The 23179-nt window shown below is 36.2% G+C and overlaps 1 protein-coding gene across 2 annotated transcripts in view; it reads right to left on the reverse strand.

Moving 5' to 3' along the window:
• Window positions 1-23179, reverse strand: part of SLC7A2 (solute carrier family 7 member 2) — a 189279-nt gene that overhangs the window by 27831 nt on the left and 138269 nt on the right. For both annotated transcript variants that reach the window (XM_053703918.1, XM_053703919.1), the window contains exons 6-8: window positions 18649-18871; window positions 12666-12802; window positions 7192-7294 (exon numbers count right to left, since the gene is read on the reverse strand). In XM_053703918.1, coding sequence (XP_053559893.1) covers window positions 7192-7294; window positions 12666-12802; window positions 18649-18871 — 463 coding nt within the window. The remainder of the gene's footprint in view (window positions 1-7191; window positions 7295-12665; window positions 12803-18648; window positions 18872-23179) is intronic.

Below are 23179 nucleotides of genomic sequence, written 5' to 3' on the forward strand. Positions count from 1 at the left end.
TTTATGTCTGTTAATCTTTTTGCCTTCTGTTCACTTTGTTTAAACCCTCTCAATACCTCTCCTACCTCCTCAGGTTAAATGATATAGTAGCAAGGTAAAGTTTAAGACAATTTTCAATTGAATGCTATGTTAGAATTGCATTTAATCCAAACTAGAAGATGTATACATGTATATATGCATAATAACATATTGATACTATGGAATACTATTTTTAATGTGCAACATACTTTAAAAAAAAAAATGGGCCTGTCTGTGGCCAAACCGTGATTGGAGGAAGCAGGATTCGTCATTTATGACATAAAAAGAGACTTGCGATGGGCGGGAGAAGCGCTGGAGCGGTTTCAAGAATAAAAGGTAAGTATTTTAACAAAATGAGTGACATGTAAAGTTTGATGAATGAAAGTGCCCCTGTTTTTAATAGGATTTGTAAAAACCGGGCACACATTCGTCAAACTTTACATTCACTTTAATGTTAGGTAGCTTAAGCTATCATTTTAAGATTATATTGAATCAAACATCATTTGTTTATTAAAATCATTGTCATCATCAATGTTTATCTTTAATACTAATTTCACATATACATACTTTCAAAGTATAATACACAATGTAACAAATGGCACTTACAAGTTCTGATGAGTGATCAATGACACAAGTATAGAGCAATTTGATTGGTTAGTGATAGTAGAAAATGTATATTTCAGATTGGCTGATTTCATTAATCACGTGATTATGCATTTACCAATAAGAAGTTGTGGAAAACTTTACCAGTTTGTCGGTTGTTTAGGAGGTTGAGTATTGCGTCAAATTTGGTGCGAAAAGTGTTGCGTCAAATTTGGGGTGAAGTGGAGAGTGGGACTTGTATTACATGCGTTAAACATGGTGCAAATAGATTTATCCAAAAATATATAATATATATGTAATGTATTTAATTTTTATCCCTATATCTACTAGTGCACTAAATTTGAAGCAATGATATTGTCCTCTAGCTTTGTAAGGAGACACAAAGATATAACATAATCCATAAGTAGGTTAACATCTCCCTAATTTATTTTCTTTTCTAATATGCTTTCATTGTCTTGCAGCATAGAACATTACCTTTCTGTGTTTTCAGACCATTGATTTCTATGGCAATCGCGGCCGCAAGGGTTGCGGTTTGAACGATAGGTACGCTGCGTTGGAATAGACGCAAGCATACCTGTTGAATGTTTGATAAATTGGCAAGAGGGTCAAATAGAGGCGAATGTGACGGCGGATGATCAGTATTCCGTTCGAATAATGCCTGCTGGGGTTATGATAATTCCAAGGACGGCTTCCCATCTTTCAAAACATGGTAATGTATGACCTGGGAGAGGGGTGCTCAAAATCTTATATATAAGAGACAAGGTGTGTCTGATTGGGGGTTCTCTCACGCATAGTTGTTCAAACCTTGTCAGAGGTCTGGTCATGTTTCTGCTTTGTTGGTGCATTGTTATAAAGTCGTGTACTCGTCTGTAAGTAAACCAGTCCTTAAAGCAAGTGAATCCTTGCTGTATAAGAGTTTCCTGTGCTTTTATTTGTTCTCGTTCGGTGACCCAATACACTGGGAAGTCAGATAGATGAGAGGGTGGAAGAGGTGTCAGAGTAGACATGCCTAGGTTTAGTTCTCCATTATGTATCAACGATGTAAGTGGAGAAGGTTTAGATGTGAGATGTGGAAAGAGGAGTGTGACTTTGTCCCATATTTTATATGTTTCTAAGATAATCGGGTTAGCATAGGGCATTTGGGGCAGGGAGTTTGTTAATGCCCAGCAGGGTCTGGTCATATTAGTAGATTGGGATATGTGACTTTCTAATGAAACCCATCTTTTATGTGATTTGTGGATGTTTCAGTCCACTATGCGTTGTAAGAAGACAGCATATCTGTAGTTAGCTAAGTCTGGAATGCCTAATCCTCCCTGTGTTTTTTTATTGATTCTGGAGTGTTTTTTTTGTTCCATGTAAAGTCACTGAACACTTTCTGAAGTGATGGGATACATTTCTCTGGTAAAGGTAGGTTTGTAATATATATATATATATATATATATAATCCTTGGAAAAGATTTATTTTTATTAAGTTTATACATCCTAGCCAGGACAATTTTTTAGATCTCCAACTCGAGAGGTCATTGATGATTTCATCTTTAATGTTGTCATAATTGAGTAGAATTAGTTTATCTTTTGAAGTAGCTAAGTGGATACCTAGATATTTAAGGGAGTTGGGGTTCCATTTGAAGTGTGTAAGTGTTCGTGCCAACTCCATTTTAGGTATTGGTAGAGTGACATTTAGAATTTCCGATTTAGAGGTGTTACAAAGTAAATTTGAGTAGGTGTTAAATGTTTTAAATTCTTGGGTTAGTATGCGAAGGGAAGTCTCTGGGTTGGTTAATGTAAATAAGATGTTGTCGGCAAAAAGAGATATAAGCTGTTTATTGAATATTTTAATCAGAAATGAATACTTTTTAAGTAAGGTTATATCAGAGGCACACATACTGGGTCATACTGGGTCTAAACTGTCTATCAATGCAATCAACTTGGGCACATTTTAAGGGACATTAAAATTTAAAAAATGACATTGTCTAATTGGTTAGAGCATGCAATGTTTGCATTTTTTGACCCTAGAAACTGTGTTTAACCCCTGCAAAGGAATTAAATACATAGGTAAAGTCCGGCAAACCTTACAGCTTTTGGGAAAGACACACAAGCCTACCAATCACTTGCAGCTCCAAAGAAAAAAAATTACCTATGTATGTAACCCTTCTCATAGTTATCTTAAGTCAAGAATACAAATTGATGTAAAGCAATTATATTGCACTAGAATGTCTCTTTAAAGGGACATGAACCCCACTTTTTTCATAATTCAGATAGAGCTTTAAACAAGTTTCTAATGTATTTCTATTATAAAATGTTCTTCTTTTCTTAATAATAAAGGAGGTAAGCTCAGGAGCGTATACGTGTCTGGAGCACTATATGGCAGCAGTTTTGCAAGAATGTTATCCATTTGCAAGAGCACTAGATAGCAGAACTATTTCCTGCCATTTAGTGCTCTAGACACCTATCTAGGTATCTCTTTAAAAAAAAAAAAGCATGGGAACAAATTCAATTTAATAACAGAAATAAATTATAGGTACTGCTTGAATTACAAAATATATTTTTGGGGTTTCATATCCCTTTAAAGCATGTGTAGCACAATTTTTAATTAACCTCTTTTAATTGGGCTTGATTTTTTTGATAGTCCAGTCTCATTGCCAGCGGTGATACCATGCTATTTCAGGAGAGAGGGAGGGAGGTCGTAATTATGAGCCAACAAACCCTTAACGACCAACGACATACAAGGTACATCATGGTCATTAAAGGGTTAAGAAAAACCATGAAGCACTGGTCTGAACATTAAAGGGATACTGAACCCATTTTTTTTTCCTTTCACGATTCAGATAGGGCATGCAATTTTAATCAACTTTCCAATTTATTCCTATTATCAAATTGTCTTCATTTTCTTGCTATCTTTATTTGAAAAGGCAGGAATGAAAGCTTTGGAGCCGGCCTATTTTTTGTTCAGTACCCTGGATAGGGCTTGCTGATTGGTGCATGCATTTAGCCATCCCATCAGCAAGCGCAACCCAGGTTCTCAACCTAAAATGGGCCGGATCCAAAGCTTGTATTCCTGCTTTTTCAAATAAAGATAGCAATAGAACAAAGACAAATTGTGTTAAAATTTAACCTATCATCAGTAACTACAAATATGAATTATATATATTATTATTTACAATTCCAGAGATTAAGTGTAGTTTCTAGTGCTTCTCCTACTACTGACAGCTGCTAGGTCAGTTAAGGACATATTTAATAATGGAATTCTCTAAGGGGTAAAGGCTCAACTAAATTGCATAATGGTGTGATGCAAACATGTGACAATGCTGCACCTCACATGCTGCTTTCATAATCTCAGCAACTTCCCAGTAAAAGTTTAAAGACCACCCAAGCACAGTGTGGACATCACAGTTTACTTGTCTTTTAAATTCACTCATTTCTTAGTACTAAAAGGATAAGACTCAAATCTCCCTTAAAATATTTAAGGTGTTGTTATTTGATGAAAATATCACACATTTGTTTGGTTTCACCTGAATATCTGCATCAATAAATTGAATTCTAATTGTAAAGAAAGATATAGAAGGTGAACCTTAATTTGAAGCCTTTACTCCGGAAAAAAAGTAACATCTCAAACAAAATGACAAATAATTGGAGTTAGGGGTCTGTTTACTAGTGTTCTTTTTAACAGGGAATTAAAAGCAGATGGGGTTTTTATATGGAGGGGTCTATAGGGATCTACAGAGCCCATTTTTCCCTTCACCTTTACTTACAGAGGGCAAAACACTTCCTCCTAATATGCAGTTTTCAAGTGTGGAAACTGTGCCCAATTAAAAACCAAAATGGTCTTTTTTTAAGGGGAAGGGGCTCTTTAGAATAAATAAATCACACAGAGGTGTATGAGACACCATTATTGAAAGGGGGAGTCCTTATTTCTAGTAAGGAGTCTCATGCCCCTGTCAGTGATTGCCATAAAAAAATCAGTTGACCTCAGTATGTTCATACCAGCTGAAATACTTCTCATTTGAGTGAATGGTGTTCTTCCATTTAAATAAGGAACTTTATTTCCTTACACCAGTCAAGTAAGGTGTGTTTTTTGTCACCACGCTAAGTTAGTTTGTAAATAAGTAGAAGCATGCACTGCAAAAAATTGAACCAAATTGTGTGCATTTTTAAAATGTATCTAATATTATATGATTAGACATGCTTATTATTCCTCATTGACAACGTAACATGGAAAATGGAGCAAAGTGGAAAAAAATAACTTTACTCTTCTTGTTTGCGCTGTACAGATATCTTCTAGTTCAGGGTTCTTGAAACTTGTTTTCCCAAGAATCAAATGCCATGGAACCACATACCGTTGAGGCCCTATTTTTATGCTTGGCCTGAAAATTTCTGAAGTAATATACAAGATAGCTGCAATTTTTGGCAATGTGACTAAAATTTGTGTACTTTATTCCTGATTTTAGTCAAACTTGATAGTGCTGTAAAAGGTAATAAAAAAACTCTCATACAACACACACACTCATACAACGTACACTCTCATACAACACACACACAGCACATTCACTTCTCATAGATCACACACATACCACACACTCTCATACAACACGTACACTCTCCTACCACAGACACACGCTAGTCGCGACCCAGTTAACATGGTGTTGCGAGCCAGTAATGGGTCCCAACCCGTGGTTTGAAGAACCCTGTTCTAGTTGACACTGCCTGCCACTGGCACTAGTTCACAAAATAATGTCTCTGTTAACACAAATTACATAAAGCAATGTCTTACCACTCAGAATAGTAATGTGTATTCAAGTACCACTGAGATATACTGCCTTGTGTTTGTTCTGTTTGTAGAATTTCCCCACAAGTATTTGGGGTATCTCCCATTCCTATAAAACCCATCCCTTGTCCCCTCAGGTGTTAGTTTTCAACTGGCCAAGTTGACTAGAGAATGGAAAAGGAAATCAATAGCCAGGAGAAAGTGTCAGCTTGGGTATTCATATATCACTGCTTTGAGTATTAAGACTTTTTCTTTGAAAAGTATAAATCTATTACTCTTGTAGTGATACACATGCAGGTTATAGTGGTTTTAAAACTAAATCAATCCATATAAAAGCAAGAGTGGGGCAAAAACACATCTAGATCTTAGGAAGATTCATCTCCTAGTCCCGTCTTCCAAAAAATGAAATTTACATTACACCAGAACAGAATTCACTGTTTTGAGATGATATAATCAGATTACTCCAGCATTCCATTTTGTTCCAGTTATTCTGCTTGTCATTTACTGATCTTGTGCAGCCAGAATGCTTCCGCCATGCAGTAGCGCCTGCTATTTTGGTTACCCTGTTAGACATTTACTCTAGTGATCTGATTGCTGCTTCACATCATACTTTGAGCTGCTAGTATTCAGTCTCCAGCTGCTGTGTATTCTATTTATTTCTACATCTACCGCTTAAATGTATTGTTTACCTTATATTTGAATCTAAACTATTCAATTACTTAAACTTTAGTTCCAATACCAAATGTATCCAAGTGCATTGTTGAAACATGAAAGTGACATGCCAGACTAATCACTTCTGCTTTTCGTATCTGCCCTTCTTAAAGACATGACTCTAGATAGAACAATTTTAAACTACTTTCTTTATTCTCTTGGTATCCTTTGTTCAAGAAGTACCAATGCACTACTGGGGGCTAGCTGAGCACATCTGGTTAGCCAATGACAAGAGGCATATACCTGCAGGCACCAATCAGCAGCTAGCTCCCAGTAGTACCTACTCAAAAGAAAAAAAATACTTCTCCCTTGGATGAACATTTGTAGAACATTATGAGGAGCATTAAATGACAGAAATATCAGTGAAATTGCTTTTCACCCATTTGAGAATGCAAACTGTCCCTGAAACTGCATATCTTATCTGCACACATCCCTGGCGGTTGGTGTAAGCATTTGTAGTCATCTTCTCCGCTGAAAATGAAGTGAAAACTTCCAGTTCTATGTACCAATGTACATAGGAACTCTGCATTCCTGATGAGACTTTTAATTATGGAAATCGCAGATAATTCTGTGAAAATGTGGGACATTTTTGTCCTGTATCCACCCAGCAAAGCAATCCTTTTCTGTGGAACAAACTAGCTTTTGTAAAGAGTACATTTACCAAATGAGACTCTGAAGAGAGTGAATCATCCTTGTGTTGTGATAAACTGCTGTCTTTTGCCAGGATCTTATCAGATCATCAGAAATAAACTGGTAGAAACCAGAGCACTCTATAATACTCCTTTGTATCATTCAAAAATAAAGACATTTGTATTTATTTAGGGAATGCATTTCAGATATAGATTGTGTAATGATAGCAATGTGCTTGCATTTTTGCTAACTGCTTGTGGCACATTTACACTTATTTTATTTGGCTTCCTAAAATGACAACAAATACTGATTTCTTGGGGGGGGGGGCTTTAAAGAACTGATTAATGCCGTCCAGCTTCAGTCCAGAAGATACATTTGTGAACATGAACCACTATATGTAAAATATATCTACAATTTAGCTTTAAAATATTGGATTATCACAATGAAACATGCATCTACTGTACCTGAGGATGAGAACACAGGCCGCCACAAGGGAGTAAGCAAGAAGTGTACCAATAGACATCATGTCAACAAGGGCTTTTAGATCAAAAAGAAATGCCATTATAGCTACAAAAAAGGAAAAGGAATTTTTATTTAACTGGTGAAGATTTATGAATGCCAAAATGCAAATGTAAACTATATTCCAGACAGTGAAACTTTATGTTGGCCTATGCTCATTTTCATTGATAAAACTATAAATTATTAATGCGGTTTATTATCTACCATGCTATTGGTCCTTAGAGTCCTGATGAGGGGAGCCTTCTAACAGACTAGTGGAATAAAAGAATTGCAAAATTCTAAATGGGAAAGAGACGACATGATAGAAACCTTCAAATATATGTGGGGACTTAATAAAGTGGAAGCTGAAAGTATTATCCACAAAAAAAAAATAAAGCCAAAACAAGGGGTCACAATCTTAGATGGTAGAAGATTCAGGGGAAATCTGAGGAAGCATTTTTTTCTACAGAAAGGGTGGTGGATTCATGGTGGTAAACACAAAGACTGTAAATGAATTAAAAAATGTCTGGGACATGCATAAGACTATCCTAAGGAAAAAGTAACATGTAAAATGGGTAGACTTGATGGACCTTTTTGGTTCTTATCTACCATGAAATTCTATGTTTCTATGTAAAATATATTTAACAGTAGGCGATCCTGATTAATAGATATATCCATACAAGATCTCATTGATTCTTCCATCCAGACATTTGTGTTTCTAAATACTTCAAAGCAATACTATATTGGCATATGCAGCAGTGGTTTTAGGTATCATCTTTTCTCACATTTAAAAGGGACATAATTACATTTTATAAAGGGTTTACAATAAAGCTTATATTAAAATGAATGTTTTAGTTAAACCGAGACCTAATTTAAAAGCCTTAACATTAGCAGGCAATATGCTAATAACATTGCTAGTTTTACTTTTGCCCCTTTTTCATGAATTCTGTTACAACGGTGAGGACTGTTCTGTGTCTCTGAAGAGCAAATAATGGGTTTAAAAATAATTAGACTGGTTCATTTTTAATAAAAAGACTGATATTAAATATGTGCCATAACTAATGTTTATATTTGACTTACTTTGAGAATTCTGAATACATTTCAATGGCAAGTTTGTGTATTATAAACATTCCTACAGATCTAGCTTCTGTATAATTTTACATTCCTGTATACTCTCATGTTTATATGGCTTCGTGATAATATGCATGTAACCTTATTGCTTTTTCTTTGTCTTCAATAAAAAGAATATTTAAAAAAAAAAAAAAAAAAAAAAAAGACTGATATTAGATAGTGACAGTCCCCTTTAACAAAGTATGTCACATGACAAAAGCTAAAATGTTTTTTTGAATAGTCAGTTGAATGTTTAGCCACTATACATAGACACTAGGTATTATCTACTACTGTCCACCTTTTCCTCCAACTACCATTTAGATAGTAAGCTCTTTAGGGAGCAGGACCCTGCCAGTCTTTCTTGTCTTATTGTACCCCGGGTGTTACACTGCAGAATTTATTGGTGCTTTAAAAAAATGCTAATAATACTGTGATGTATAGATGCTTTCTAGTAAAATATTTTCATCTGTATTTGACAAGAATTTTGAATGTCACCTTGATTTTGTCACTCTATTAATACTGTATCTTCTGCATCTGCCTTGACAATTCTACAAACTGCTTTAGTAGTTTTCTACATAATGAGGATAACACTGGGATACAATCATTCTTGTATTCCTTGGTATATAAGCTTTATTTTGTCTCCTCGGGCTCTACATGTTTACCTGCAATTTGTGAAATGTGATATACTTTGTAATAGATGATATTAGGGCAATACAAATCTTCATTAAAGTCTAACAAGATTTTCAAAGTTATTGCAAAATTCATGATGTAGATGGAGCATGCACTTTTAAATTTCCATTTTACTTCTATTATCGAAATTGCTTCACTCTCTTTGTATCCTTTGTTGAAGAGTAAATCTTGGTAGGCACATGAGCTCAGTAGCATGCACTTGTCTTTAGTACTCTATTACAGCAGTGATTGCAACAATGTATAAAACTTCTACAAACAATGTTGCAAAACACTGCTGCCATAGAGCACTAGACACGTGTACGCTCCTGAGCTCTTATGAGCCTACCTATATTCACTTTTCAACAAAGGATACCAAAAGAACAAAGCAAATTTCCGAACAGAAGTTGTTTAAAACTGCATATTCTATACGGATCATAAAATGTTCAACTTTGACTTAACTGTTCTATATATATTCAATAGATTTGCGTAAAAACAACACAACTGTGTAGAAAAATGTCTGCTACAAAGTGGTTTACTTCTTGTCTACTGAAAATGAAATCTCATCTGTATATTACAAATGTAACATTTATATGCATTTAATATTGCGTTGAAGTCATGGAGACACGATAGCTTTGTAATTAGTTGAAATACTAATAAATAATTGTGTGCATATTGAAGAGGTTACTGCTTTACAGTTCCTTAGCTTTGTGTTGCATGTAGAAATGTTTCACTGTCTGGAGATTTTATTACGACATCTTAAATTAGTAGATAAAATTATAAAATAATCCGACCTTAAAGGGACATGAAACACAATTTTTTCTTTCGTTTAAAAAGATCATGCCATTTTCAACAACTTTTAAATTACTTCTATTATCTAATTTGCTTAATTCTCTTTATATAGTTTGTTTAAAAAAACATATCTAAATAGGCTCATTGGCTGCTGATTGGTGGCTGCCCATAGAAGCCTTGTGTGATTGGCTCACCCTTGTGTATTGCTATTTATTCAACAAAGGATATCTAAAGAATGAAGCAAATGAAACAATAGAAGTAAATTTGAATGTTGTTTAAAAGTGTATTCTCTATCTGAATCATAAAAGAAAAAAATTTGGGTTTCATGTCCCTTTAAAAATCTGGTAGAATATATGCAATGTTCACAATATATTCTTACCTATTTTGATGTGCATAATCCTTGCATGTTAATGCATATTTGCCACTTTCAATTAACAAAACAAAACAATTTGTGGATTCTTTTTGAATGATGTATACGCAAGCCAGTAAACAATTATTCCAAATTTAGATTTCAATCATTTGTTTGCTGTCATTGAACAAAATACAGAGAATTTGTGATTTATAAATTACAGTTGCAAATTATAACAAACTAATGCTTGAAATGCCGCCAATGATTTACAGTTTCAACTTTTAGAGGCTAAATGTGCTTTGCTTATCTTTTTAAATGAAACCATTTTAATAAATGGCGATAAGCAGGTAAAAATCCAGTGTATCTATTGATATTTTCAATTAGAACCTAAAGGGACATTTTGGCCAAAATTGGAATGCACAAGGGGGAATCCGTTTTGAATAGAAGCATTTTGCAATATACATGTATTAGCAAAAAAAATGTTAGCAAAACTATAGCTGTTTCAAGAGTGTACGTATCTGTGCACTAGCATTTTAAATACAGCACCTGGTCAGAGTGCCTAAGGTTCTTGTATCATCTGCTAATAACTGAATTTGATTCATTGCTGACATGATAGAAGCCCCACTGGCTCTCTGAGAAACTGCAGTATTTAAAATGCTGGTGCACTGAGAATATCTAGCTTCACATGCACGTGCAGAGAAAAATGATAACACTAAAACAGTGATAACCTTTACTAGAAGCATTTTTGTCAATATATGTATATTGCAAATATGTTTGTACCCAGAGATATAATTCACCTGTATGCATTTCACTTTTGGCCAGAATGTCCATTTAAATTAAAATGTATTTTATACAAACAACTATGTATTGAAAATAGCTAACAAAACAGAAATGTATCTTTTTCCTCAGTTTTCTTAAAACAAAAATACTTTTGTGCCCTTGTTTTATATTGCCATTTACGTTCTCATTATCCTTTTTTATTTGCCTTCAGCCGATATCTATTTCTTTGTTTTTTAATCAGCATTTATTTTCTGCATATTTTCTCTCTGCACCAATCTGTATTTATGTTAGTCATAGAGTTATATACAAGTAGAAACACCAACAATGTGTGTGTGTTGGTAAACAACTATATCAAATGTCTAAATGATTCCATATAGATAAAGTATATACAATGTGCTCTGTATATACAGGTTTGAGTGCATATACAAATTTGCAATCCACTGTCCTTGTATTATAGGAATATGAAACCCAAATTTGTTCAGCACCTGGGTAGCACTTAATGATTGGTGGGTAAATGTAGCCACCTATCAACAAGTACTACCCAGGGTGCTGAAACAAAAATGGGCTTTCTCAAATAAAGATAACAAGAGAATGAAGAAAAATTGCTACTATGAGTAAATTAGAAAGTTTCTTAAAATTGCATTCTCTATATGAAATCATTAAAGAAAAAAAGTGGGTTTCATATCCCTTTAAGTATTTAGACATACTCAAAATTCAGAACTGTTAGAAACTGCATCTCCACTTACTGCATTCTGTTCCCACCCTCTTTATTGTTTTTTTTTTCATAAGCTGCAGTGTTAATGAACCTCTAAAGATAAATGCTGTATTTTGTTTTACAATCCCTATGTCACTATGTGTTTTTAACTCCTGCAAAGGTTATAAACACACGGTTAAAGTGGCACACTAGTCACTCTCCCGTGACATTGGCTTCCCAGCCATCATAGGAGCAAAAAAGCTTTTATTTATAGGGCACATAAAATGAATTTTAATTTAAAAAAATAAAAAATGTAATTTAAAAATTGTAATTTAAATTAAAAATAAAATGTTCTAATGAAAATTAATATTTTATATTTATACATATATCTCTGTAATATATATTTTATGTGATTATATTATAAGGTACACTTACTACACTAAATTCATTAATAAACAAAAATAATATCTTCATTTATGTATCTATTTTTTTGGTATTTGAAATACCCTCCCATTAGCATTTAATTCACTGCTTATTGTAAAAAGAAAAATTATTATTTCTATTTTTTTGCATTCTTGCACTCATGTATTTTTAAAGTATCCTATGAGTAAAAATATACCAAAAGCTGCTTTAACATATATTTACTTTATTATTTGAGGCTGCAAAAGAACTAAGTCACCATTCAAAAAGAAAACACAGCACATCAGGATTTGACAAATGTGTTTGAAATTGCAAAGCAACAAACCACACCCTTTTTTGGAACCAGAATTTATATGATCAACCAAAAAGGTTCTAAACCGGAAGCAACGTTCTAGGAACATTTGCTTCCTACTTCCAGGGATTTGTCAAGTCCTGCAGTAAATTATATACCACTAGCACCATTGTTACATTTTGCCCTTGCAATACAGTTGTTCTTAAACTTTTGATTTACAGTACATATTGCTCCCAGGTGTTCATGCAGGAGAATTTACCCAGCAGGCATCATTAAAAAAACTTGCATGCACATGTCCATGTGGAAATTTCCCAGCAGCCTTTGTTTCACGGCTTACCAGAAATCACCCCAGCTGTCAAGGTGGCAGCAACTGGTGACTGCCGCCGACTCACGGTGGAAAGAAATCTAAAGAGTAAACCGTCTCGTGCCATGGCAAACAGAATTCGGGGAAGAGGGAACATAGAGCCCAGCAGGCTAGAACAGAAAAAGTATGGATGTTGAGGTGAAAATTGCTTTTAGAGCCTAGTACTACTAGAGTGTGCAGTTAGTGAGCACAAAGAAAGAAAGTTTACATGAGATACTGAAGTATTAACACCATTACCATTGCAGTTAATGATACTTTAGTATAAATAAAAAAATATTGGTTATTACTAATAACCACCATCCATTAATAAATACAACCAACAAACAGGGTTTTCAAAGGTACAGGTGTTAATAACAGCATAATGTTAATAGAAAAAACAATATATGGAATGGTCAGAATATATCAATATGGATATAGCATTTTCTTGTTTGGAATGACTGAAAAAAGCACAAATAAAATATGACTGCACCAATCGTATGTACATTCTTTTTTTTACCCCATCTTTCAAGGTTTCTTCCTTAAGCAATCTCACCTGCCACTGCACCAGAAGAGAGGGTGGCAATTACCGGAGTCTTCGTCCTTGGACTGATCTTAGCTAGAGATTTGAAAAGCAACCCATCCTCCGCCATAGCATAGATTACACGAGGCATTGGGAAAATGGATCCAAGAAGACTGAATAAAAATCAAACACATGCAACAAGGCAAACACCGGTCATGCAAGATTATGTCAAGGGAAAGACAGAAATTACTTGATAATTACATTAACAGCACGCCACCATAATTAAGCTTGAAATTACACAGAAAAAAAGGCAAAGGGGCTAGTAGCCTAGTATTCTGGGGATAACGGAAGCCCTTGTGACAGTTCCATTATCATAAAAGAGATGCAAATTCTCCTGGCTGTTTGTGTACTGTATGATAATGAACTTATTTTTATTTAGTTAATAAAGCTGCCTGGTTGTAATAACTTTAAAATGTCATGCAAGAGGTCTGGTGGCAAAGCAAAACAAAATGGTGGTCTTTTGGGCTAAAGCCCTTATTACAGACGCAAACTTGTGAAGCAGCATACAGAGGGGGCTTAAACCACACTTTATTAGTTATAGACACAGCTGATAAACAGACATGTGGTTTATTTATGGTTATCTACATACAATAGCACTATTCATTTCAGTATAAACTATGAATGGTAGGATTCTTATAAATGTTCAGTAAAACTTTTTTTAAAAATGTTCTTTAAGGGCACATTTTTTTTCTTGCCATTTGACAAGAAAACTTGTAATATTTGGTAAGAATTAAAAAGCCTATCCTGGTCAATCACTTTATAGCTCAAACAAAGATATAATTATTTGCAACACTGACTGAGCTGCCAGTTTACGAACGAGTCTAATTTTAAATCTCTGATATTGGATATGGAATACACAGCATCACAGGGTTGTATATATTTCTGGATCAGTAAATAATGACACATGAACACATACATATTATTACGTGTTACTATTTTTGGTAGTATATTTTCATTTACTATACAACTTAATAAATGTATAAAGAAAATTAGATTCCAATTAACTACAAATAAAAAAGGAAAGTTAAAGGGACAGTATATTGTAAAATATTTTTTCCCTTAATGTGTTTCCAATTACTTTTTTTACCAACTGCTAAGTATAAAATGTATGAGAATTAGCTTTTTAAGGTTTATTTGTGTATATTAAATAGCTGATTTTGTGTTTTGAAGCCACAACCTAATAAAATGGGTTGAGATTGTAGGTATAATCAGATCTCATTACTTTATCACATTGTGTACATATACATGCTTCTTTATCCTATATATGTTCATAAACCAAAGGCCAATACTTGGAGAGAACAATGGCAAATAAATATTTTATTACCTTATCTCTTCCTTACCCCACTGGGAGTGTAATTTCTTCTGCTGGCTGTGTTTACACAGCTTATGTATAGCACAGCTTATGTATAGCTTGGACCTAAGGCCAGAAACTTTTAGAATAGGTGGGGATACCACAGGCTAAATCAATTATTTCAAATGCCAATATAAGGGTAAAATAAATACTTCTAAACAATTGAATTCACTCCAACAGGTAAAATGGATCATTGGGAACAAATTAAAGGGGAGACATTTTTTGAGTAAACTGTCCCTATAATGTTAAAAAAATAGGCAACATGAAATTTCTTGGGTTGATACATTTATTAAAATGTTGAATATTAGGAAAAACATTTTCCCAAGAAACTCAGGAGCAAAAAGTAAAATAGTACTATCTGTGACTCATTGGTTCAAGCCCTGTGACAACTGCTTTATAATAGTAAAGTAAATTTTAAAAATAATTTAATAAAATTTAAAGGGACAGTTAAGTCAAAATTAAACTTCCATGATTTAGATAGAGCATGTAATTTTAAACAACGTTCCTGTTTACTTCTGTTATCAAATTTGCTTCTTTCTCTTAGTATTTTTTATTGAAGAATAAAACTAGGAGTGTGCACATGTCTAGTGCTCTATGGTAGCAGTATTTTGCAACATTATTTATAGCTTTGTTATACAATGTTACAAAACACTGCTGCCATAAGGTACTAAAGACATGTGCACACTCCTGAGCTCTTATGAGTCAACCTAGTTTTATTCTTCAGTAAAAGATTCCAAGAGAACAAAGCAAATTTTATTACAGAAGTAAATTGTACAGTTGTTTAAAATCGCATGCTCTATCTGAATCATAAAAGTTTAATTTTGACTTTACTGTCCCTTTAAATGTACTAATATATCAGAGATATAAATATTTCTTGCTGGAACAACAGACCATATTGCAATTTTAAAGAAATGGTCAGGAATAATAAGAGTATATGGCTAAAATCTTTACTATGCATATTTAAAGGGTTGGAGTAATATAAGGCAGGCATGTTATATACACTACTTGTCTTTTACTTCCTAATAGTATCCTAACATTGAAATGTTATTTTATGGTATTTTTGCCGTACTTGGTTAAATGTTAAATATCTTTGATTTCTATTTTAAGCCAAAGTCAACTTTGGAACTGAATAAAGAAACCTTTTTATTACAGAAATGCAGCACTAAAATATAGAAACACACTACGTGCCATGAATAGTTATAAGTAAAGGCATTGCCTTATTTTCTCCAGTAAGTTTACTTCATTTCACTGACTGTCTGTTTTGCAGAAGGGAACCAAAAACTTAAAAGCAATTAAGATGCTCTGAAATTGTTAGATAAGCAAGCAGAGTGGTCACATTTATTTTCTTGCATATTGTTGTTGCATTGATACAGTTTTCATGATTTATAGAACTTTTATATCATCTGAAAGATGCCTCTGCCAATTTATGCAGTCAAAAAAGCAGAATTTATATAAAAACTGGAAGCTTGCAACCAGTATTAAAGGGATAAAATATAATGCTGCTCTAAAACAGACAAGCAGGTTAGAACAAACGGAGAACATGTTTATATAACAGATAAAATCTGCTTATGCTACAGGCACTTTAAATGATGGTACTACTTTAGTCTGAGGGTGTTCAAAAATGTAATATTTTCTTTACTTGGCTACAAATAGCTTAGCAACAGAACACAAATAATGTGAAGAAAGGCCGATTGTAGTGACCATAGAGGACTTGGTTTGACAACCTTGTGTTTAGGTACAGATTTTATACTATGGTATAAAATAGCTTTCAACAAATGAACTCGTTGCATGTTTAAGTAACAGGCTGTAAGTGCAAAAAGGCTTTGGAGGGAATGGTGTTTATGTGAATATCGAAGGCATCTTAATAGGAAAAAGTAGATTTTAGGCAAAACACCATCACCAGGCTGCAATAACCACATTAAAAAAGAAAGAAGTATTTTAAAGACATTGTCTAAAAAGACAGACATTTATACCGAAAACCAGTGCACCATCACCCGGTTAATAGACTGAAAACTCAAATATATACAAACACATACATATTCATATACAGTATGTATATATATATATATATATATATATATATATATATATATATATATATATATATATATATATATACATATACGGTATATATATACACATATACAGTGGGGCAAAAAAGTATTTAGTCAGCCACCAATTGTGCAAGTTCTCCCACTTAAGAAGATGAGAGAGGCCTGTAATTTTCACTATGAGAGATAAAATGTGGAAACAAATCCAGACAATCACATTGTCTGATTTGGAAAGAATTTATTTGCAAATTATGGTGGAAAATAAGTATTTGGTCAATATCAAAAGTTCATCTCAATACTTTGTTATATATCCTTTGTTGGCAATGACAGAGGTCAAACGTTTTCTGTAAGTCTTCACAAGGTTGTCACACAATGTTGCTGGTATGTTGGCCCATTCCTACTAGAGCAGTGATGTTTTGGGGCTGTCGCTGGGCAACACGGACTTTCAACTCCCTCCAAAGGTTTTCTATGGGGTTGAGATCTGGAGACTGGCTAGGCCACTCCAGGACCTTGAAATGCTTCTTACGAAGCCACTCCTTTGTTGCCGGGCGGTGTGTTTGGGATCATTGTCATGCTGAAAGACCCAGTCACGTTTTATCTTCAATGCCCTTGCTGATGGAAGGAGGTTTGCACTCAAAATCTCACGATACATGGCCCCATTCATTCATTCATTCATTCATTCATGTACACGTATCAGTTGTCCTGTTCCCTTGCAGAGAAACAGCCCCAAAGTATGATGTTGCCACCCCCATGCTTCACAGTAGGTATGGTGTTCTTTGGTTGCAACTCAGCATTCTCTCTCCTCCAAACACGACGAGTTGTGTTTCTACCAAACAGTTCTACTTTGGTTTCATCTGACCATATGACATTCTCCCAATCCGCTTTGGGATCATCCAAATGCGCTCTAGAATACTTCAGACGGGCCTGGACATGTACTGGCTTAAGCAGGGGGACACGTCTGGCACTGCAGGATCTGAGTCCCTGGCGGCGTAGTGTATTACTGATGGTAGCCTTTGTTACGTTGGTCCCAGCTCTCTGCAGGTCATTCACTAGGTCCCCCCGTATGGCTCTGGGATGTTTGCTCACCGTTCTTGTGATCATTTTGACCCCACGGGGTGAGATCTTGCGTGGAGCCCCAGATTGAGGGAGATTATCAGTGGTCTTGTATGTCTTCCATTTTCTAATTATTGCTCCCACAGTTGATTTCTTCACCAAGCTGCTTGCCTATTACAGATTCAGTCTTCCCAGCCTGGTGCAGGTCTACAATTTTGTTTCTGGTGTCATTCGACAGCTCTTTGGTCTTCACCATAGTGGAGTTTGGAGTGTGACTGTTTGAGGTTGTGTACAGGTGTCTTTTATACTGATAACAAGTTCAAATAGGTGCCATTAATACAGGTAATGAGTGGAGGACAGAGGAGCCTCTTAAAGAAGAAGATACAGGTCTGTGAGAGCCAGCTTGTTTGTAGGTGACCAAATACTTATTTTCCACCATAATATGCAAATAAATTATTTCCAAATCAGACAATGTGATTGTCTGGATTTGTTTCCACATTTTGTCTCTCATAGTTGAGGTATACCTATGATGAAAATTACAGGCCTCTCTCATCTTCTTAAGTGGGAGAACTTGCACATTTGGTGGCTGACTAAATACTTTTTTGCCCCACTGTATATACACATACATATATATATATATATATATATATATATATATATACACATATACACCCACCCACATATACATACATATTTTTCTTGCTTTTAGCAAGTTTCGCCAAGTTCAGTTTAAGCTAATTTTAAGCGATAATAGCAGGCAAATGTATTATTTTTGTAAGTGCCAGTTAACTTCTTTTAAACTTATAAAATAAACCACATGGCACAAAACTGGCTAAAATCAGAACAATGATAACGACAACTTGAAATATTTTTTTTTTACCCATAATGTAAAAAAAGTAAGAGAAACACTACTCTTAAGTGTTTGCACAGTAGCCTATTTACCTGGTAGAAAGAGCACAGAGAGAGCCAACGGCTACCACATATTTTGCAGGGCCCCAACCAACATATTCAAATGCTACAGGAAGAGGACTTTTCTCATCTAACAAATAATAGGGCATCATCAGAGTCAAAGCTGCTGAAACCCCAAAGTAGGCCATAAAGCACACTAACAGTGAGGTGACTATGCCGATGGGTATTGCTTTTTGTGGGTTTCGGACTTCTTCACCTGCAACAGCACATATTGAGAAAAAACAAAGTTAAACAAATCCTCCAAATAATTATTTATTGTGTAAAGTTTAGCTTTTATAATATACGTCTTTATCAAATTCACAAATATTGTAAATTATTTTATAAAATGATCCTTACAATGGAATTCGGACAGTTACAATATGCTTTATTATTATTATTATTACTACGTTTAGATAAAATTTTAAAATATAAATGATTTGCTTTTTAACAGAATCAACATAAATATTGTAAATAATAGGCACCAAATCTTTATTTTGTTTGTCTTCAAGAGTATTTACATTTTAAGTTTGCACCTAGAATTATTAAAACATTAAAAATAGCTGAGCATGTTATCAACTTCATAAATATAGGGGCCGCTGTTGTCTCGCCAGTTTCACTTGTACCGCTATTAAACAAACTTCAATAGCAGCCAAGAACAGTAAATACAATGCAATAATGCCTCACGTCGCAACCTCAATTCAAGGGTAAACACAATTGACGGTGAACAGGCAGAAATAAATCACAGTCCGTACATTAAACTTAGCATTTATTGGTAGCGTTAAGACTCACGGTTTCAGGACATATATAGGAGTGTATGAAGCGAAGACCATGTCGCAGCCTTACAAATCTGTTCAACAGAAGTATCATTTTTAAAAGCCCTTGTGGAAGCCACCGCTCTAGTGGAGTGAGCTGTAATTCTTTCAGGAGGCTGCTGTCCAGCAGTCTCATAAGCCAAACGGATGATGCTTTTCAGTCAAAAGGAAAGAGAGGTAGCCATAGCCTTTTGACCTCTACGCTTTCCAGCATAGACAACAAAGAAGATGATTGGCGAAAATCTTTGGTTGCCTGCAAATAAAACTTCAAGGCACGAACCACGTCCAAGTTGTGCAACAGACGGTCCTTCTTAGAAGAAGGATTAGGACACAGAGAAGGAACAACAATTTCCTGATTGATATTCCTGTTAGAAACAACCTTAGGGAGGAACCCAGGTTTGGTACACAATCAGCATTATCAGCATGGAAAACAAGATAAGGCGAGTCACGTTGTAATGCAGATAGTTCAGAAACTCTTCGAGCTGAAGAGATAGCAACTAGAATCAGAACTTTCCAAGATAGAAGCTTAATATCTATGGAATGCATGGGTTCAAACGGAACCCCCTGAAGAACTTTAAGAACTAAATTGAGACTCCATGACGGAGCAACAGGTTTAAACACAGGCTTAATTCTAACTAAAGCCTGACAAAAAGCCCGAACGTCTGGGACATCTGCCAGACGCTTGTGCAACAGAATAGACAAAGCAGATATCTGTCCCTTTAAGGAACTAGCGGACAATCCTTTCTCCAATCCTTCTTGGAGAAAAGACAAAATCCTAGGAATCCTGATCTTACTCCATGAGTAGCCTTTGGATTCACACCAAAAAAGATATTTACGCCATATCTTATGATAGATCTTCCTGGTGACAGGCTTTCAAGCCTGAATCAATGTATCTATGACCTGGTGGCAGAGATGACATGTCCACCAGGTCTGCATACCAAGTCCTGCATGGCCACACAGGCGCTATCAAAATCACCGAAGCTCTCTCCTGTTTGATTCTGGCAATCAGATGTGGAAGGAGAGGGATTGGTGGAAGCACATAAGCCAGGTTGAATGACCAGGGTACTGTTAGAGCATCTATCAGTACTGCCTGAGGATCCCTTGACCTGGATCTGTAATGAGGAAGTTTGGCGTTCTGACGAGACGCCATCAGATCCAATTCTGGTGTGCCCCATAGCTGAACCAGTTGAGCAAACACCTCCGGATGGAGCTCCCACTCCACCGGATGAAAAGTCTGAAGACTTAGAAAATCTGCCTCCCAGTTTTCCACCCCTGGGATACAGATCGCTGATAGATGGCAAGAGTGAGTCTCTGCCCATCGGATTATCTTGGAAACTTCTATCATCGCCAAGGAACTCCTTGTTCCCCCCTGATGATTGATATAAGCTACAGTCGTGATGTTGTCCGACTGAAACCTGATGAATCTGGCCGAAGCCAGCTGAGGCCACGCCTGAAGAGCATTGAATATCGCTCTTAATTCCAGAATATTTATTGGTAGGAGGGCCTCCTCCTGAGTCCACAAACCCTGTGCTTTCAAGGAATTCCAGACTGCACTCCAGCCCAGTAGGCTGGTGTCCATCGTCTCAATAAGCCACGCTGGCCTGCGGAAACACATTCCCCGGACAGGTGATCCTGTGACAACCACCAACTAAGAGAGTCTCTGGTCTCTTGATCCAGATTTATCTGGAGGAGATAAATCTGCATAATCCCTATTCCACTGTTTGAGCATGCATAGTTGCAGTGGTCTGAGATGCAAGCGAGTAAACGGAACTATGTCCATTGCTGCTACCATAAGTCTGATTACCTCCATACACTGAGCCACTGACGGCTGAGGAATGGAATGAAGAGCTCGGCAGGTGGTTAAAATCTTTGATTTCCTGACCTCCGTCAGAAATATTTTCATGTCCACCGAATCTATCAGAGTTCCCAGGAATGGAATACTTGTGAGAGGAATAAGAGAACTCTTTTTCACGTTCACCTTCCACCCATGAGATCTTAGAAAGGCCAACACTAAGTCCGTGTGAGACTTGGCAAGTTGGAAAGTCGACGCTTGAATTAAGATGTCGTCTAGATAAGGCGCCACTGCTATGCCCCTCGGCCTTAGAACCGCCAGAAGGGACCCTAGCACCTTTGTGAAGATTCTTGGCGCCGTGGCCAACCCAAAGGGAAGAGCCACAAACTGGTAATGCCTGTCCAGAAAGGCAAACCTGAGGAACTGGTGATGATCTTTGTGGATAGGAATGTGTAGATACGCATCCTTTAGATCCACGGTAGTCATATATTGACCCTCCTGGATCATTGGTAAAGATGGAACCTCCCCCTTGGAGGAGAATCTTTGAAATCTAGGAGATACCCCTGGGTTACAATTTCTATGGCCCAGGAGTCCTGAACGTCTCTTGCCCAGGCCTCAGCAAAGAGAGAAAGTCTGCCCCCTACTTGATCCAGTCCCGGATCGGGGGCTACCCCTTCATGCTGTCTTAGTGGCAGCAGCAGGCTTTTTGGCCTGTTTACCCTTGTTCCTAGCCTGGTTAGGTCTCCAGGTTGGCTTGGATTGAGCAAAGTTCCCCTTTTGCTTTGCAGCAGGGGAAGAGGAAACGGGACCACTCTTGAAGTTTCGAAAGGAATGAAAAAAAGGAATGAAAATTATTTTGTTTGGTGCTTGTCTTATTTGACTTATCTTGAGGGAGGGTATGACCCTTCCCTCCAGTGATGTCTGAAATTATCTCTTTCAGTGCAGGCCCGAATAGGGTCTTACCTTTGAAAGGGATGGTCAAAAGCTTAGATTTAGATGACACATCAGCTGACCAGGACTTAAGCCATAACGCTCTTCTCGCTAAAATGGCAAAACCAGAATTCTTTGCCGCTAACTTAGCAAGATGAAAAGCGGTGTCTGTAATAAAAGAATTAGCCAACTTAAGGGCCTTAATTCTGTCCAAAATATCATCTAGTGGGGTCTCCATCTGAAGAGCCTCTTCTAGAGCCTCAAACCAAAAAGCAGCTGCAGTGGTTACCGGAACAATGCACGCTATAGGTTGAAGAAGAAAACCCTGATGAACAAATATTTTCTTTAGGAGATCCTCTAACTTTTTATCCATAGGATCAATGAAAGCACAACTGTCTTCAATAGGTATAGTTGTATGCTTAGCCAGAGTAGAAATAGCTCCCTCCACCTTAGGGACCGTCTGCCATGAGTCCTTTATGGTGTCAGAAATGGGGAACATTTTCTTAAAAACAGGAGGGGGAGCGAACTGAATACCTGGTCTATCCCACTCCTTAGTAACAATGTCCAAAATCCTCTTAGGGACCGGAAAAACATCAGTGTAAACAGGAACCTCTAAATATTTGTCCATTTTACACAATGTCTCTGGAACGACAATAGGGTCACAATCATCCAGAGTAGCTAAAACCTCCCTGAGCAATAAACGGAGGTGCTCTAGCTTAAATTTAAATGCCGTCATATCTGAATCTGTCTGAGGGAACATCTTTCCTGAATCAGAAATCTCTCCCTCAGACAGCAAATCCCTCATCCCTACCTCAGAACATTGTGAGGGGATACGGCTACTAAAGCGTCAGAAGGCTCAGCATTTGTTCTTATCCCAGAGCTACTGCGCTTCCCTTGCAACCCTGGCAGTTTAGATAAAACCTCTGTGAGGGTAGTATTCATAACAGAAGCCATATTTTGCAAGGTGAAAGAATTAGACGCGCTAGAAGTA

Source organism: Bombina bombina, chromosome 2, assembly GCF_027579735.1.
Source record: "Bombina bombina isolate aBomBom1 chromosome 2, aBomBom1.pri, whole genome shotgun sequence".
Lineage (NCBI taxonomy): Eukaryota > Metazoa > Chordata > Amphibia > Anura > Bombinatoridae > Bombina > Bombina bombina.